Below are 20,006 nucleotides of genomic sequence, written 5' to 3' on the forward strand. Positions count from 1 at the left end.
AGGAAACCGGAGCACCCAGAGGAAACTCACGCAGACACGGGGAGAAAGTGCAAACTCCACACAGACTGTTGCCCGAGGCCGGGACTGAACCTGGGACACTGGAGCTGTGAGGCAGCAGTGCTAACCACTGTGCCACCCCCATTATTTATTTTGACACAATGATAACAACTGTAAATTGCCATTGCCTTCATCAAGCATAATGACCATTTAATCATGAGCCTGAGATACAATCACGAAGCTGGGGGGTGGGCAGAGGCCAGGGAAAAGAATTCAAAGATTCTGTATATTGTTATGGTGGTTTTTACATAGCCTTGATGTTTTTGAGCTGTAATTTAGAAAGCATAAGTAAACAGTGGTTCACATCAGTTCCCAATTGGTCTGCAGTAGCAACACTGCAGTGTTCTCATGTGACAAATCATAAGGAGGACAGAGAATTCACAAACTGTTGACTGAGGCAATGGGCAGACTTGGGTGACAGGACTCGTAGCCATTGCCAAACCATTTTATTCAACACTTATTTGACAGTAAGTCGATTCCAAGAAAAGGTGTTGGAGAACATCTTTGCAGACAATAAAGCAAAGAGGTTCAAAGTGCTATGGAACTTATTGGATGTGGAAGAACTACCAGATAAATTCTGCAAAGAAGTTCATGAGCTACCAAGTGACTTAAATGCAGGGATATAGTGTTCACTCCAGATATGTCCCAGGCCAGAGATTGAGATTTACTATCACGTACACCGAGGTACAGTGAAAGGTATTGTTCTGGGTACAGTCAAGGCAGATCATTCCATGCACGAAAAACATAGGACATACGATAATGCACAATGTAAATACATAGACATGGGTGAAGCATTCTGAGTGCAGTGCTACACAGTAGAGCAGAGGAAGTGTTCTATGGAATCTTCAACTGATACAATACTACTTCTGGTTCCCCTTTATGCTTGCTTTCTCACAGGTTAACTTGCTGACATTTGCAAATTAACCGTTATATCACCACTTTGTAAAAAAATAATTTTGACCAAAACACCGAAAGGCAACAGTCAAGGTTAGTGCATACAATTACCCAAATAACATGTAAACTACATAATTAAAACAGAAAAATAATACAATGAGGCTAAATGAATAATTTCTGCTCACATCTATGTTAATAATATTCCGAGAGGCATTAAGTAACTTATCAGTCTTGTAACCATGCTGAAGCAGTACAAAGAGAATTTTCCAGCTCATAAAGCATACAAAAAAAAATTCACTCTCCAGAAATAGTTCCGCCATTAAACAATGACTTCCCTCCATGAACAAAAACTTATTGAACTATGCTTTAGGACAGCAATGAAGGATAAAGCACAATGTATTCCAGTACTTAGGTATCTGACGACAGTCATGATAGCCTGCCATGCAGTAACTGAATGAATTGTACAAGCACTAAGGCATGAAAGAAAAAAGAAAGTCTGAGATTAAATATGCTCATTGCCCTATCTTTGCTGACGTTGGCAAGAATAATGTGTCATCAACTCAAAGAAATATCCACACCATTGTTGCCTTTCTCCAAAAATAATCAACTTCACTAAATATTGCCAAAGCAAAACATGATCTGTCCTGCAGATTTTTAGATTTAGATTTGTCACGTGTACCGAGGTAAAGTGAAAAGAATTGTTCTGCATACAGTCCAGGCAGATCGTTCCATACATGAAAAATAGGACATATGATAAATACACAATGTAAATACATAGACATAGGGTGAAGCATACAGATGCTAATTCAAGGGATCCTTGCCTCCAATTTCAGATCTTATTGATTCACATTCAGACAAACCAGAAGCGCCCTTTATAAAACAACAAATAAAGTCCACATATATTACCTTCAAATGGAAACGGTTGGATTATGACATGAGAGTGTAACAACCTTCCCCTAATGAAAGAAAATTCCTGTTGACAAGGAATTTCTGTTCCAATAAATATTTTTGCTTTTTAAAAAGTGCAGGTGTATATATTCCTATTGTGGCTATACATACGTACTGAAGTTCCATGGTATTCATATTGTTCATATTCAAACAAAATCTCCCTCCTGCAAAAGAAAAAACAAATAGATTGTTGGCAATCTGCAATAGCCTTGCAGCCATTCCTTCCTCAATACCAGACGCACATTTAACTTAACAGTGCCACTCCAAATATCACATGCTCGCCCCATCATATTATGCTGCTCTCACAACCTTGACCCCCCAGTCGACACCAGATTTAAATGTGACAAGTTATTATTCATTTGAAATTACAATGAGAAGCATTCAGCCAAGACCAATGTAACTTGTGCTGATCCACATAACTGGCGAAGTGTGTGTAATTTCCCAGTCGATGTCCAGATATGCTGGTTAGAAAACTCAGTCACGTATCTAAAGGTATGTTGTATATCCTGTCTCTCCATTGTCTCAAATTCCATAAATTGAGGCCAATTGGGTGGCACATGGGAAAGTTGGTGTGATTCCCACTGGGCAGCAGGGTGGCTTTTCACGCCAGATCTTCCACTTCTCAGTTCATTATTTGTGTATAACAAGGAGCTCGATGAATCTCGCCATTACCTCATGGGGTCGAAGGTAATGGCACCATATTTAAACAGTACCTGCAAAGATATCCACCCCCTGTCGCAATGGTCCCAAAAAGAAACAAACCCTCTGGCACCATGGTTCAGCGAGGCCTGCCTGGGAATTCTCCTCCTAGCTGTACAGGAAAGACGAGGAATGGGACGAGGGTGTCAACCAACCTGACCACGGTGACTGAGAGGTTACCAGGGAGGTCAGCACCCATCTGTCACAAAAAAGGACCGCCCTGGAGTGCACGAAAAGGATTAATGATCTGATCTGCTAGGTTAAGTGGACCTTCTCCTCACTCCAAACTCACACTCTCATAAGGACACTGGGCAGTCTAAGAATTAGCGTCCACAGGAATGTCACACACTACCAGTAGATGGGACATTAGCCCTGCATGTCAGTCTGCCACTTTAAGATCGCCATCTTATGCAAGATCCTGCAAATGACATCTTCTTCAGTCATTGGCGAGGGCTTCGCACACAGCCAGCGTGCAAGCTTCTGGACTGTTCCTTCACCCATACTGCTTAGTCAATCCATCTGTCGTTATTCAGTGCAAGATTTCCCAAGGTAAAGGGAGAGCTATATGACCGAAGGGGGTACACTGAAGTTGAATGCTCTCCTTGTATGAGGCAGCAGAGCTGGCTGAAAAGGATAGGGATCATTCCTGTGCTTAAAGAGAGATCGGGCTCCCCCAACAAGCCAGTGAGGCCCAGCCACACATGGACAATTTCTTTTTTAAAAAAAATAATATATTTTTATTAAAAGTTTTCCATTTATAGCAAAAACAAAAACACAGTATCAACACAGAAAGCGGATGTTACAAAATGCAATATTAGAAAAACACAACCAACCATATAAATCCCACCCAAGAAAGAAATACCTTTGCCCCAACAATAAGAATTAATCCACACCCCCCACTCCTCGCCTAACAGCTGATGGTGACTAATTCTTTAAAGTGGGAAATGAATGGCCTCAGGTAGAACCCCTTGACCGACTCCCGACAGTACCTGACCTTCTCCAGATGTAAAAATTCTATGAGGTCGTCCAACCAGACCGATGCATTGGGTGGAGGAGGAAATCTCCATTCCAGCAGAAGTTGTCTCTGGGCTATTAATGAGGCAAAGGCGAGAACATCTGCCTTCACCCCAGTCCGTAACCCTGGTGAGTCCTACACCCTGAAAATGGCCACCATAGGACAAGGCTCCAGATCAATGTTGAGAATTGCTGACATGGGGCGAAATTCTCCGACATCCCCGCCGATCGGCGAGGCCCCTGCGGCGATTCTCTGGCCCGCGATGGGCCGAAGTCCCGCCGCTGAGAGGCCTCTCCCGCCGCCGTGGTTTGAACCACCTCTGGTGGCGGCAGCGCGAGCGGGCCCCCGGTGTCCTGGGGGGGGGGGGGGGGAGGGGGAGCGGGGCAAACGGACCCCGGGGGGGGGGGGGGGGGGGGGGGTGCCCCCACGGTGGGCAGGCCCGCGATCGGAGCCCACCGATCGGCGGGCGGGCCAGTGCCGTGGGGGCACTCTTTTTCTTCCGCCGCCGCCGCCACGGCCTCCACCATGGCGGAGGCGGAATAGAATCCCCCAGCGCGCATGCGCCAGTGGTGACGTCAGCAGCAGCTGACGCACCGGCACATGCGCGAACTGGCAAAGGCCTTTCGGCCAGCCCCGGGCGTCAAAGGCCTTGGGGGCCGGTTTTGGCGCCAGTCGGCGTGGTGTCAACCACTCCGGCGCAGGCCTAGCCCCTCAATGTGAGGGCTTGGCCCCTAAAGGTGCGGAGAATTCCGCACCTTTGGGGAGGCCCGACGCCGCAGTGGTTGGCGCCACTCCGCTACGCCGGGACCCCCCACCCCACCGGGTAAGGGAGAATCCCGCCCATGGTGTGAAAGAAGGAGACCCAAAGGCTTGACATCTTGGAACATGGCCAAAACATATGGGTGTGATTAGCTGCCCCCAGGGAACACCACTCACACCAGTCCTCCACTCCATAAAAGAAACCACTCATCCTGGCCTTAGCTAGGTGAGCCCTATGTAACCACCTTGAGCTGAATTAGGCTGAGTCGTACAAAGGAGGACATGGAGTTTACCCTGCGAAGGGCATCACCCCACACGTCCTCATCTAAAGTAGGTCCAAATTTCCCCTCCCAACTTATATGCACCTCATCCAATGTAGCTACACCCATAGACAGGATCTTCCCAGATACCAGGAATGCTTCCCTCACCAGACCCTGCTAGTGACATGGGGATATATATAATCTCTTATGGACTCTCAAATGCCCTGTTCACCTGCTCCGGCGCCACCACCAACCCCCTCATCCCACCCCAAATCTGAACACTCTCCCGGGTGGCCGCCTGCCTGCGGAGCTGTCACGCCAGCAAGCGACTGGCCTATTCCCTGTGCTTGTGCACCACACCCTTCGCCGGACTCAATTGACGTACGGCTTTCCCTGTAGACAAAAGGTCAAACTGCGTCTGCAGTTTTCTTTTCTACTGACAAAAAGCTCCACAGTGGGATCCTCCGCCTACTTCCAATCAACCTCCAAGATTCAATCTACCAATTGCTACCACTCCTCAGTTGCCTCCCTCTCCATCTGCACATTATACAAGATGCTCTTACCCTTTACCATAGCCTTCAGTGCCTCCCAAACCACCAATGGTGAGACCTCCCCATTCCTATTAAACCCCACATAATCATCAATCACCTGTGCCATCCTCACACAAAAACTCCAATCCGCAAGCAGCCCCGCATCCAACCTCCATGCCGGCCACTGGGCAGGCCTCCTCTCCAGGACCATACCTCCCAAGTGTGGAGCATGATCCGAAAATCGCCGAGTATTCCGTCTTCCTCACCCCCGACAACAACAACCTGCCCATAATAAAGAAATCAATCCTCGATTATGTGCTGGCAAAAAAAAGGAATATTCTCTGCTTCTTGAATGTAAGAACCGCCACAGGTCTGCTCCCCCAGCTCCTCATAAATGCTGCCAACAACCCCCCCCCCCTTTTTTTGTTCCAAACACAATTAATAACATCAATTCTACATCTAATCAAAACAAAATACACAGTTTGTACATTTTTCCCCTTTTAGTCCCCCCCCCCCCCCCCCAAACGAACCCTGCAATGAACAGCTCCTCAAATGGTGCCATGAACGGCATTCACCATAACTCGAAACCCTCTTCCGACCCCCTGAAGGCAAATTTGATCTTCTCCAACCGGAGAAACACATATAATCTGCATCCAAATCACAACCCCAGTGGCATAACCAAACTTCAATTCAAAAGAATCTGTTGGGGGCTAATCAGAGAGGTGAAGACCACGACATTGGCCCCCTTCCCCTCCAGGAGCTCATGCACCTTCGACACCCTAAAGGTCATAGGGTCCGGCTTCATCTCAACCTCTACTGACCTCGATAGGGTCCCAAACACCGCCTCCCAATAGCTCCCCACCCCTCACATCTCCAAAACGTGGGAATGAGTGACCCGCCCGCACCAACACTTCTCGCACCCATCTGCTACCTGAAGAAAAACCCACTCATCCGAGCCAGAGTCATGTGGACCCTACGCACCACTTTAAATTCTATCAAACTCATCCTTGCACAGGAAGTGGTTGAGCTCACTCGCCACATCACCTCACACCAGAGTCCCCATCCTATCTCCCTCCCCAGCTCCTACAATTTCCGCTTGATCCTTTTCACTAATGCCTTGCCCTGCTCTCCCAACCACCCATATATATCCCCAATTCTGTCCTCCCCCACCTCATCTGGAAGCAGTATTTTCTCCAGTAGCGTGATTGGGGGAATGAAGGCAGCTTCTTTTGCGCAAAGTCCCACAACTGCCAGTACCTGAACTCAGTCCCCCTTGATACCTCAAACCGCTCCCATACTTCCTCCAGCACCGCAAACTTCCCTATGAGAACATATCTCTGACCCCCAACAGCCCTTCCCCCCTCCATCACCTATATCCGCACCCCCGCCGCCCGGCTTAAACCTATGATTCCCACACAGTGGTGCCAGCACCAACATGTGGCCCAATTTAAAGTGCCCTCTCAACTGATTCCAGATCTTAATAGTTGACTCCACCACCGGAATAACCGTATCCTTCCTCGGAGCCAGCGGCAACGGGGCCATCACCAGAGCCCTCGAACTCCAGCACTTACAGGACTCCTCCTCCAGCTTGATACACTCTGCCTTCTCCTCCGCCCCGCCACCCACCTTTTCCACATTCGCTGCCCAATAGTAATGCATCAGGTTCGGGAGAGCCAACCACCCTCCCTGCCTTTGCAGCAGGGCCCTCTGCACCCTCGGCAACTTCCCTGCCCACATAAATACTGAGATTAGCCCATCCACCTTCCAGAAAAAAGTTTTGGGAAGAAAAATCAAGAGGGACTGAAACACAAACAGAAATCTTGGCAGCACCTTAACCAACTGCACCCGTCAATGTCAAGTGCAGTGTATCGCATCTCTTAAGATCCCCCTTGACCTCCTCCACCAAACCTGTCAGATCCCACATATGCCCACTCATGCGTTACCTGGATCCCAGATACTGAAACTGTTCACATGCCACCTTAAATGGCAGAGCCCTAAGTTTCTCCCCCACCCCCCAGCATTCACTGGGAAAACCTTGCTTTTCCCGACGTTTAATTTGGAGACTGAAAAGGCCCCAAACCTTTCAACAAACCCATGATTCTACCCATACTCTCCAGCGGGTCCAACACAAACAGCAACAGATTGTCCGCGTAAATCAATACAGTGCTCCCTGCGTACCCCCCTCACAATCCGCCACTCAGCCGAAGCTCAATTGCCAATGCGAATAACAATGGCGACAGCGGGCACCCCTGCCTCGCCGGCCCCATACAACCTGAAATACTCTGAGCACATCTCATTTGTTCGCACACTTGCCATAGGGGACGTACACAGTAATCGGACCCATGCCACAAACCTCGTTCCAAACCCAAAAGACTATCACAGCTTTTGGTGGATCATTCACCTTTGGCTTCGGCCAGAGTGACCGATGAGCCTTATTCAGCTCAAAGATGGAGGTGTTCTCCTCCCCACCCTAACAAGTTGGCGAACATCTCCGAAAAGTATTCCGTTGGCCTCTGGCCTACCAACACCTCAGGCAGTCTCATGATCCGAAGATTCTGCCACCTTGACCTGTTCTCCAGGCCCTCCACTTTTGCTCTGAGTTTATTACTTTCCTCCAACCTCCGCAGCTCCTCTTCCAACAAGGCGAACTGGTCGCTGTGCCACGAAAATGCCTCCTCGACCCCCTTCCAACACCTCGCCATGCTCCCACACTGCCGGCAATGTCTTTCCAAGAGTCTCCTTTATTAGGGCCAACATATCGTCCAACAATTGTTTGAGCATTCCCTTTCCATGCTGCTGAAAATGCTTTGAAAACTGCCGCGCAAACTCCACCGCCATCACCTCGGCCAGCATGTCCACCGTAATGGGCGTAGCTCCACCCGACCTGCTTGTCCCGCCATCTCCCCTCCCACAGCAGTCTGCACCGAATTCTAGCTCTCAGGCGGCTAGCGCTCGTTCCTTTTTCATCCCGTGTTCTTCCATTGGGCTTTCAACATCTGATTACCACAACTTTACTGAAAACCGTTCAGATAAAATCTTCCCCAATAGGTGAACAGGGCCAAAAAAACGAAAGCGGGAGCTACAAAACGTTCGACCTCTACCCACATGTCATCACCTGAAGTCCTCTCTCTATCCCTCTTTTATTGTATGAATGCAAAGGAGGCAATGTGGCGACCTTCCTCCCGTGTTTTGAGTGTGTGCAAATAAACTGACCCTTTGAGTTCATCCTATCTAGCGTTTGCTGTGGGGTTATTAATAGAAAATTGGATCACAGCAAAACTGAGGGGTTGAGAAATATACTACCAGTTATAAAGGGGGAAGCAAATCAAAAACATGATTCTGTTTGTGACGGGTGGTGAGAGTAGAAATTTGTGCTGTTTAAATTAACCCCCTCCTGTCTGTGACAAATGGTTCATGGATGTGACGCAATATCCCACATTCATTCAAGGGTACCAAATGCTACTTCCGCTCCCTAAATTGCCTGAATCTTGTCCCTCAGTTTTATGTGGTCTCACTCAATCTTATCACAGTCAACTGTCTTTAGTTCCACCTAAGTGACATGAATAAAGTGACTCCCGAGATGAAAATAATGGTTGGACAATGCGCATGTAACCCTTGCATCAGAGGCTCACCTAATGTGACCACATGAGAGTTGTTTATGGAAGGTTAGCGATTATCCTGATGCTGCAAGACTGAGGCGTGCTATTTGTACATGTGTTTACCGTCACCCCTGTTGGGTATCTTTTCACCCAAATGGACTTTGCAATGGCCTTTATTTCATAACTGTGAGGTTTTTATAAAAGTATTAATCGTCACCGAGCACCATAGCCTTTCATGCTTCCCAAAAGCATTATTTTGTCTCTACTATTAAGGCACAATATTACTCCTTTAATGGTTCCCACTCCCCCAATGAATGACTCTAAGCAATGTAAATTGGTTCCACACTGATGACATTTTGAACGTCTGCTCGTGTGTGATGTTCAATACATGTGTGGATGCTACTTTGTTCTGAATGGCTTCCTCGCATTAATTGAGAAATTCCTCTTTTGAAGTAACAGAACACCAATCAATTTTGGATTTTATTATATAACAGTGTAACGTCTTAGGGTTCATACCAAGGATTGACAATATTGAGTACTTTAATAGCAGGGAAGTGATGCTCCAGCACATCTCCTGAGTGGTTATCAGTGTTTATGAGGGGACTAAGTTATTATGACTGTTACGTCAAAACTGAATGAGCCACGTCTCTCCCAAATGCGATGGCAATGCAGGATGTAAACTTGGTAGGTTTACGATAAGTGCAGGTTCATGAGTGAATAAAAATGATCCTGATGAAACATTTCTGTGAGTACGAAGATAACTTAACTTTCAAATTTGCGTCCATAGAATCATGGAATTTACAATGCGCAAGGAGGCCATTCGGCCCATCGAGTCTGCATCAGCCCTTGGAAAGAGCACCCTACTAAGCCCACACCCCCACCCTATCCCCACACCTCCAACCTATCCCCGTAACCCCAGCTAACCTTTTTTTTGGACACCAAGGGCAATTTATCATCGCCAATCCACCTAACCTGCATGTCTCCAGACTGTGGGAGGAAACCGGAGCATCCGGAGGAAACCCACGCAGACACGGGGAGAACGTGCAGACTCCACACAGACAGGGACCCAAGCCCGGAATCGAACCTGGGACCGTGGAACTGTGGAGCAACTGTGTTACCCATGTTGTTGTGTTAAAGATCACTGTGTCCTAATGTCCGATAGCATCTTGTGTTCAGTATCAAGATGCAGCCTCTGCATTAATCGTGCATGAAAGCTGGGTTTGGAGGGATGGTGCAGCTCAAATGTAGCTCAGTCTTCAGGCATTCAAGCGTGAACAATTATTGGATGTTTTTCTTCTTAGAGCTGCCTTGCTAAGTTCCTGTCACACTTATATGAGTGCAACATTTCGTGCAATTGTGTTCTAGCCTCTTGAACAGAGAACATGGAGCATCCAGTGCAGGAGGAGGCCATTTGGTCCATCAAGTCTGCACCGACCCATTTAAACCCTCACTTCCACCCTATCCCCATAACCCCTCCTCACCTTTTTGGTCATGAATGGCAATTTATCATGGCCAATCCACCTAACCTGCAAGTCTTTGGACTGTGGGAGGAAACCGACGCACACGGGGAGAATGTGCAGACTCCGCACAGACAGTGACCCAGCGAGGAATCGAACCTGGGACCCTGGCGCTGTGAAGCCACAGTGCTATCCACCTGTGCTACCGTGCTGGCCCAGCCACTAACATTTTCCGTCATGGTTGATAGGACTGCATTATGTATAGCTGCTTAAGGATGTGTGCTCGTGGAATGCTTATCCCATTATATAACAACCAAATGTTCCCTCGGCTCGTGTGCCTTCAAACGATGCCCCATCGTTATGCTTCAAGCTGACTTCTGCATCTTCTATTATCATTTTCAGATCGATGACTTCATGAAATGTTGAAAATGACAATAAGAGTTTGTCTCCCCTGCATCGAGGAGGAGAACTGTGCTCAAATCAACTAGTCTTCACCGTAACCTCAACGGAGGAATAGCATGGGCACATCATCCAGTGTTGTGCATAGGGGTGGCATGGTGGTGCAGTGGTTAGCACTGCTGCCTCATGGCTCCGAGGACTTGGATTCAATCCAGGCCCCGGGTTACTGTCACAGGATGCAAATTCTTCCCCTGTTCATGATTGTGCAATCTGCCTCACAGTACCGTGGCTTTAACCCACAAGACCAAATTCCTTAGATGACTGACCACACCCTGCACACCATACTGTGCACAATCATATCTGCCTCGAGAGGCCTTCCTGCATCCACGACCGGGACCAACACAGGTTTGCCATTCAAAGCCCGCTAAATAGCCCGCATAGGCCCAAGACAGTCTGATCAATATGCCCAACAGCATGGCCCCTAAAAGTGGATGCCACTTATACACAGTCAGGAAACAGATAGTTCTAACTATCCGCTAGTGTGGCCCTTAACTTGGAGGGGTGCATAGTTCCAATAAGTTGGCCTTTTAATGGCACGGCAACACAGTGGTTTGCACTGTTGCTTCACAGCGCCAGGGTCCCAGGTTCGTTCCCAGCTTGAGGCACTGTCTGTGAAGAGTCGGCACGTTCTCCCCGTGTCTGCGTGGGTTTACTCTTGGTGTTCCGGTTTCCTCCCACTAGACCCGAAAGATGTGCTTTTAGGTAATTTGGACATTCTGAATTCTCCTGCACTGTACCCAAACAGGCGCCGGAATGTGGCGACTCGGGGCTTTCACAGTAACTTCATTGCAAATGTAAGCTACTTGTGACAATAATAAAGATTAATGGGCATTCACGAGATGGGAATGAATGGAAATGTGGTTCCTGACAAAGATCAGCAGGAAATTCTTTAGCCTTTAGCCCAGCAACATCCCAGGGACAAAATTCCAAACTAGATTCCCACCTTTGGCCATCATGCCAAATTTTGTCATGAAGGGAGCAGAGATTATAAGAAAACTTTCGCAGTTCTGGGTGGTGGGGGGGGGGGGGGGCACAGCAAAGAGTAAGCTGTCCTTTGATTAAACTATGCATTTCAATATTTACAGAACATGCTAACTTGTTTTTCGAACTGTCCAAACAAATTGATATATGAAGTTGAATCACAGTGGCCAGTACCTGCGGTCCTCCCATTCTCGCCGCTGACGATTTCGATCTATTCTCCTTTCCATGGCCACCTAGAAGACAGAATGTTCTTTTGAATTGCAACACCACACTCATCAACACAAACTAATCAGGAGACGTTCTGAAGGGTTCAACTTCCTCTGACTCAGAAGGATTTCATAAATATATATACCAAATAATGCATCACATAAGTAGAATGAATTCAAAGTTCTCCATGCTACACGGTGCAGGACGGGATCAAACTGAGCTTTCTCATGAGTACTATCATCCTACATGAATGTGTGTGAAACAAAGTTTCCACTTCAGCTGTTACGTTTTCAATGTGCTTCTTTCCTTGATGTACTTAGTCTTGGTGAGTGCTATATTGTTGCACAGACATCACAAGTGTTCTGAAACTGACTCAAATAATCATTGTTCATGAGTCAGCAACCCTAACAGCAGGAATCATGATGCTATTAGTGTTCAGGGCATCACACACGGCCAATCTAATTACCCTGACAGTTAAACAATGAATATTCAACAGTGCTTGATGATAGAAACTCTTCCTGATTTATGTTCTCTCTCGCCAAATGACGATGAAACTACTTGTAGTACTCCATTCCTTGCTCACCCAAAATCATTATACTGTGGATAGCACGTTTAGGGAGGCAGTCACACTGCAGGTTTGACATGTACAGCCGAGGGTGGCATGGTGGGGCAGTGGTTAGAATTGCTGTCTAACAGCGCCGGGGACCCGGGTTCGATCCCAACCTCGGGTCACTGTCCATGTGGAGTTTGCGCATTCTCCCAGTGTCTGCGTGGGTCTCACCCCCACAACCCAAAAACATGTGCAAGGTAGGTGAATTGGCCATGCTAAATTGCCCCTTAATTGGAAAAAAAATTATTGGGTACTCTAAATTTAAAAAAAGTATACAGCCAGAGAGTGAATGGGTGAGGCCCAGGCAATCCAAGACAAGCAGAATAGCCATGTAAAACGGCCACCTGCAAAGGACCATGAGAATTATGGTCAATTTGGGACAGACAGGTACAGGGCACGATTCTCCGCCCCCGTTGGGTGGGAGAATAGCGGGAGGGCCTCCCGACATTTTTCACGCCCTCCCGCTATAGTCTCCACCCCCCCCCCCCCCCCAAACGCCCGACTCACGCCACGTGGCCGATGGGCCGGGGCCGACGGGCCGGGCCTTCACGCCTGTTTCAACATGGCAGCAAACACACCTGCTTGCTGCCGTCGTGAAACAGGCGCCAGATGCCCGTTTGGGGCATCTAGAGGCTCAATTGGCACGGAAGCACCACGACTGGGCTCGGGAGGGGACAGGCCCGCGATCGTTGCCCACCGACCAAAACGGACGCACTCTTTCCCCTCCATCGCCCGGCAAGATCAAGCCGCCACGTCTTGCCGGGCAGCTGAGGAGAAAGACGCCAACTGCGCATGCGCGGGTTGGCGTTGTCCAACATGTGCATGCGCGGCTGACGTCATCCGCCGCGACGCTTGACGTGTGGCCTTGATGACCGCTGTCAAGGCCGCGCTGCCGTGACGCACGGGATCACGCTCCTAGCCCCCCCCCCCCCCCCCCCCGAGGGGAGGGGGGAATCAGCCCCAGAAGTGGCCGTGAAGGCTGCCGTGGGTCACGGCCTGTCCCACGGCAGCCTTTACGATTCTCCGCATTTGCGGAGAATCGCGCCCACACAGTCTCTGTGTATTGCGCAAAGAAACCAGACTTGGCTTGAACTTGTATCCATTAAGAGTCGATCACCATTTCCCTCAGGACAATAGAGTTTGAATCAAGGAGTTACAACAGTAGCAGACTAACCGGCGCCACCTCCCCGCCCCTTATTTGGAAAGGCCTATGTGCCTGAGACAATGATAGCTAGGACCCACCCAGCTATAGAGGTATCCATCCTCTAATTGGCTGAGATCGATGAGAGTGATCGAGAACCCTATCGATCCATTGGACCCGGAGTAAGGACTGCCCAAAAGGGCGCGAAAGAGATGAAGGATAAAAAGCCCTGCGCACTAAAGACTGATCTCTTTTGCGACCGGCCTGTGTGCGACCAACTGCAACAGAACAACCAAGTTCAAGGACCCGCGGCCATTCCTGAAGGACAAACCCAGCTGAGACTAACCCAACCACTTCCAAACCGACCACGTGGACCCGGATAAAGGCCTTATCTCACACAGTGCCGGTCACTTGAAGTTAAGTAAAGGTCATCTTAGTCGTTAGGTGTAGTTTATTACGGAGCTGCGTGTGTTATTGCATAGAGATACAAGTCTTGTGTTATTAATAAACTGTGTTTTTGAGCTAACATATTGGTTTTGTGGTCTTTTGGTCGATATAAGAAACAGCTTGTGGTTCACCCCAAAGTCAAGGAGGCAACAGCAGGCAGGTAGCGCAGGAGGCCCGCGTGTCTATACCATTTTCAAACTCGGGGTCATGAACTGTGGATAGGTCACATGTGGATGTCAGCAGGGTTGCGAAGCGATCCGTTGCAGCATTCCCGATCGCAAGAAGAAGTGCCTAAGAGCCGCGTCAGGCTTCTAAAAATGCATGCATGCCCCCTCAGCCGGATCTAGCAGAGTGCAGGACAAAAGCCCAGTGGGGCAGACTGCCTCCTCCTGACATCAGTGTGCTGTCCTAGGACCATTTTTTTTTGTTTTAAATCAATGGATTCTTCCCGCCAGAAGCGGTGGCAGAGAGCAGGTCACACGCTCCGGACACTGAAGTCACGTGCTCCAGGCGTGAAATCATGGAGAAGTTCCTCAGTATTATAGCTGCTAGCGGGCAAGCAACAGGACTGTGTGAAGACCTGAGGATGGGTCATTTTGTAATAAAGGAGGAGAGTACCAGAGACACAAACAGGCCAGGATCTCACAATTGAACCTGCTAGAGAGAGCTGCTCAAGAGAGTCCACGGCAGGGGTTCAGGTGTGAGGTGCTCCAGAGGGTGGGGCTGATACAGCTGAAGGTGGTGTATAGAGCACACCTTACAAGAACGACCATGAGCCGGCTCTTTGAGGGAGGAGAAGATGTGTGTGAACGTTGAGGGGGCACAAACCACGTTCATATGTTTTGGTCCTGTCCAAAGCTGGAGGATTACTGGAAGGAGATTTTTAGGGTAATCTCTAAAGTGGTGCACGTGAAACTGGACCCGGGCCGTAGGGAGGCCATATTCGGGGTGTCGGACCAGCCGGGGTTGGAAACGGGCACGGAGGTAGATGTTGTAGCCTTCGCCTCGTTGATCGCCCGAAGGTGGATCCAGTTAGGGCGGAGATCAGCCTCTCCACCCTGTGTCCTGGCGGGGGGGGACCTGCTGAAATTCCTGACGCTTGAAAAGGTCAAATTGAACTGAAGGGGAAGGACGGACGGGTTCTACAATTCATGGGCGTTATTCATTATGCACTTTCGAGAATTGGATCACATCGAACATTGGGGGGGTGGGGTCTGGGAGGATTGGGAGGAGAGGGACTGTATGTGTTAATGGTGACTATGGGTGATTCCTGATGTCATTTGGTTATGTTAACATGCGGGCAGTTGTTTGGGGGGTTGGTGGGAGGATGGGATCGTTGTTATTGATATGGGGATTAACATTACACTCGTTACTGATTATTGTTTATTGTTAGGTGTAAATTTGGGAGAAAATGTGAAAGAGGAGAACAAAAATATATATAATTTTTAAAAAGAGTCCACAGCAGGACAAAGCAGCGCTGGAGCTGCATCCAAAGCTCCAGGGCCTTTGATGGATAAACAATTAAAAAGAAACTGAAATTGGGAACAAAGCAGGAGAAAATGATTTCTTGAGGTACGGCATTGTTAATTTTGCCAATGCAAATCAGGATGCAATGCCCATGTGTGTTATATGCAGGGAAGTACTGGAAATGAAAGTTTAAAACCCTGAAAGCTTCAAAGGCATTTGAAGAGTAAGCATTGCAAGTTTGGAGACAAACCTCTTGATTTTTTTCAAAGGATGCAGCAAGAACTCAAATCGTCAGCAGAAATGTAACATTGAATAGCAGAACAAGTGAGATCGCGAGAACTAAGCAGGCTCACCTGTCGCATTAAAGGTAAGCAATAATGGTGGGTCGCGAAGGCCGGCCGGCATGGGACCCGAAGGCCGGCCGGTGTGGGGCGCGAAGGCTGGTTGGGTGGTAAAAGTGGGTCCCGGGAAAACGTTTCAAAATCACTGGTCCACACGACTTGCTAATCAGTTTTCCATTTTGCAAGCTGATGAGAGCGAGCCAAGCCCATAGCGCCACGGGTGGCTCAGCTGTATAGGGAAAAAAGAAGAATGGAAAGGCAATAGTGATAAGAGGATTCCATAGTCATGGAATCAAAGACGGGCGTTTCTGTGGCAGCAAACGTGACTCCAGGATGGTGTGCTGCTTCCCTGATGCCAGGATCAGGGATGCATCATGGTGCAGCTGCGGGGAATCCTTCAGGGGGAGGGCAATGAGCCAGAAGTCGTGGTCTACATTGGCACCATCAGAATAAGCAAGATGATGTTCTGAAAGCAGATTTCAGGGAGTTCGGAAGGAAATTGAAGAGCAGGACCTCCAGAGCAGTAGTCTCAGGATTACTCCAAGTGCCACTGAGCATAAGAATAGGAGGATTGGTCAATTAAATAGATGGCTGGGGAAATGGTGTTGGAGGGAGGGCATCAGATTTCTGAGACATTGGGATTGACTTAGTGCAGGTGGGACCTGTACAAGCTGGACAGGTTACAAATACTCACAGGGAGAGCAGCACGTGGCGCAGTGGTAGCACTGCAGCCTACCGCGCGGAGGACCCGAGTTCGAATCCCGGTCCTGGATTACTGTCCGTGTGGGTTTCACCCCCACAACCCAAAAATGTGCAGGTTAGGTGGATAGGCCACACTAAACTGCCCCTTAATTGGAAAAAAAAATAATTATAATTGGGTACTCTAAATTTATAAATGGAAAAATATATATTAAAAAAAAATACTCACAGGGAGATTTGCTAGTGCTGTTGGGGTGAGTTTAAACTAGCTTGTCAGGGAATGGAAACGCGAAGGGAGGCTCAAATTGGAAGGAAGAAAAGTTGGTAACAGGGAGTAGCATTGGGACTAGAAGGCAGGAGAAACATAGCAAAGCATAGAGTAAGCGTCAAATGGAAAATGGTGTCAAACGACAAAGTTAAGGGTGCACTACCTAAATGCGCACCGCATTTGCAACAAGATAGATGGTCTAAAGGCACAAAAATAAGTAAATCAGTATAATTGTCATTATGGAAATATGGCTGCCTGGCGACAAAGACTGTGAACTGAATATTTAAGGATATCCAACGTTTAGGACTGACAGACAAGAAAGGAAAGGAGGTGGAGCTGCACCCAAAGGATGGGATCAGTACAGTAGTCAGGAATGATCTCAGATTCGAACAATGTGTGAAATCTGTTTGGATGGTGCTAAGAAACAGCAAAGGACAGCAGACATTGGTTGGAGTTGTTAATAGGCCACCTAATAGTAATGGTAATGTGGAGCACGGTATTATTTAGACAATGCGAGAAGCACATAGCATGAGCAATATTGTGATCATGGGTGACTTCAATCCGCACATATACTGGTTAAGCCAAGTGAGCATTAATGCTGAGGAAGAGGAGGTTCTGATCCAGATTTTGATCCAGACATGATGAATAAATGGTGATATATTTCCAAATCAGGCGCGTGCTTTTGAATGGAGGGAAGTCTGTGAAGTGGGTCGGGGCTGAGGGCGTTGGTGGCAGCAGCGCCACCCCCAATGACCCCGGGTAAATATTCAGGGTGTGCGATGGCAATGTTGAAGATCTGGAGGCAGTTGAGGCAACACTTTAAGTTGTGGGCGGGTCAAGGGAGATGCCGATTAGGGGGAACCCTAGGTTTGAGTCAGGGAGGTGGGATGGGAGTTTTCAGAGATAGGAGGAAAGGGGAGTTAGGGTATTAAAGGATTTGTTTCTGGGGGGCCAGTTTGCGAGGCTGGAGGTGTTGGGAGAGAAATATGGGCTGCGGTAGGGGGAGATGTATAGACATCTGCAGGTCCGAGATTTCGCCAGGAAGAAGGTACAGAGCTTCCCGATGGTGCCGGCCTACACTTTGCAGGAGGAGATATTGACAGCAGGGGGAGAGGGGGGTGGTGTCAGCGATTTATGGGGTGATTCTGGGGGAGAACAAGGTATAAATGGAGGGGATTAAAGCGAAGTAGGAGGAATGCATGGATGACAGACTGTGGTGTGAGGTGCTCTGGAGGGTGAATGCCTCAACCTCGTGCGCGAGGTTGGGGCTGATACAGTTGAAGGTGCTGTAAAGGGTGCATTTCACGAGGAAGAGGATGAGCCAACTCTTTGAGGTGGGTGGAGGATGTGTGTGAGTGCTGTGGGGAGGGGAGCCCGCAAACCATGTTCACATGTTCTGGTCCTGTCCGAAACTGGAGGGGTATTGGTGGGAGATCGCGGGTGCATGTGAGGTTCGAACCAGGAGCCTAGAAGCCATATGTCGGACTAGACGGGGCTGGAGGCGGATGCGGGGCCAGATGTCCTAGCCTTCGCCTCACTGACTGCCCGAAGGTGGGTCCTGTTGGGGTGGAGGTCAGCTTCTCCGTCCTGTGCCTCGGCATGGCGGGAGGACCTGCTGGAATTTTTAACGCTCGAGAAGGTGAAGTTTGAGCTGAGGGGAAGAATAGTGGGGTTCTACAATTCATGGGCATTGTTTATCATGCACTTTCAAGAATTGGATGCCATCGAACATTGGAGGGGGGGGGGGGGGGGGGGGCAGGTTGAGTGTATGATTTATTGGTGATTATGTATGGGATGACCGTGGATTATGTATATTATTGGTTATCTGTTATTGGGTGTATATTTGTGGAAAATGAGAGAATAAAAATATTTGTTTTTAAAAATCAAACTAGGGAATCACTGGTAAATGCAATATTTATGGTCTATCCCCAACTACCCTTGAGAAGGTGCTGGTGAACCATCTTCTTGAACCGCTGCAACCAGTGTTGTTAGGTAGGGAGTTTCAGGATTTTGATCCAGGCATGATAAATAAACGGTGATATATTTCCAAATCAGGCTAGTACGTGACTTTGTGAGGAACTTGTAGGTGGTGGTGTTGCCGAGCACCTGCTGCTCATATCCTAGGCGGCAAGGGCATGGATTTGGGAGGTACTGTTGAAGAAACCCTGACAAATTTCTACAATACAACTTGTAGGTGATACAGACTGAAACCATGTTGCTGCAGTGGTGATAGGAATAAAGGCTTAAAGTGGTGCACGAGGAGTCAATCTAGCAGGCTACTTTGGCCAGGGTAATTTTGAGTTTCTCGAGTGTTATTAGAGCTGATTTCATCCAGATAAATGGGGAGTATTCTATCAAACTCCTGGCTTATAGAAAGGTTTAGGGAAGTTCGGAGGGGAGTCACCTTCTGCAGAATATGCAATCTCTGGCCCACTCTTGTGGACACAGTATTTATGCAGCTTGGCAGGTTGATGGAAAAAGTGAAGTCGTATGGGGTTCAGGGTGTACTGGCTAGATGGATAAAGAACTGGCCGGGCAACAGGAGACAGAGAGTAGTGGTGGAAGGGAGTGTCTCAAAATGGAGAAGGGTGACTAGTGGTGTTCCACAGGGATCCGTGCTCGGACCACTGCTGTTTGTGATCTACATAAATGACCTGGAGGAAGGTATAGATGGTCTGATTAGCAAGTTTACAGATGATACTAAGATTGGTGGAGTTGCAGAGAGCAAGGAGGACTGTCAGAGAATAGAACAAAATATAGATAGATTGGAGAGTTGGGCAGAGAAATGGCAGATGGAGTTCAATCCAGGCAAATGCGAGGTGATGCATTTTGGAAGATCAAATTCAAGAGTGGACTATATGGTCAATGGAAGGGTCTTGGGGAAAATTGATGTACAGAGAGATCTGGGAGTTCAGGTCCATTGTACCCTGAAGGTGGCAACGCAGGTTGATAGAGTGGTCAAGAAGGCATACAGCATACTTGCCTTCATCGGACGGGGTATTGAGTACAAGAGTTGGCAGGTCATGTTACAGTTGTATAGGACTTTGGTTCGGCCACATTTGGAATACTGCGTGCAGTTCTGGTCGCCACATTACCAGAAGGATGTGGATGCTTTGGAGAGGGTGCAGAGGAGGTTCACCAGGATGTTGCCTGGTATGGAGGGTGCTA

The 20,006-nt window shown here is 48.3% G+C and overlaps 1 protein-coding gene across 1 annotated transcript in view; it reads right to left on the bottom strand.

The window, feature by feature from the left end:
• The window catches only part of cdc45 (CDC45 cell division cycle 45 homolog (S. cerevisiae)), a 116,229-nt gene that overhangs the window by 68,864 nt on the left and 27,359 nt on the right, over positions 1-20,006 (bottom strand). Inside the window, exons 6-7 of the mRNA XM_038792973.1 lie at positions 11,833-11,891; positions 2,015-2,063 (exon numbers count right to left, since the gene is read on the bottom strand). Of these exons, the coding sequence (XP_038648901.1) occupies positions 2,015-2,063; positions 11,833-11,891 (108 nt within the window). The remainder of the gene's footprint in view (positions 1-2,014; positions 2,064-11,832; positions 11,892-20,006) is intronic.

This window comes from Scyliorhinus canicula, chromosome 1 (assembly GCF_902713615.1).
Source record: "Scyliorhinus canicula chromosome 1, sScyCan1.1, whole genome shotgun sequence".
Lineage (NCBI taxonomy): Eukaryota > Metazoa > Chordata > Chondrichthyes > Carcharhiniformes > Scyliorhinidae > Scyliorhinus > Scyliorhinus canicula.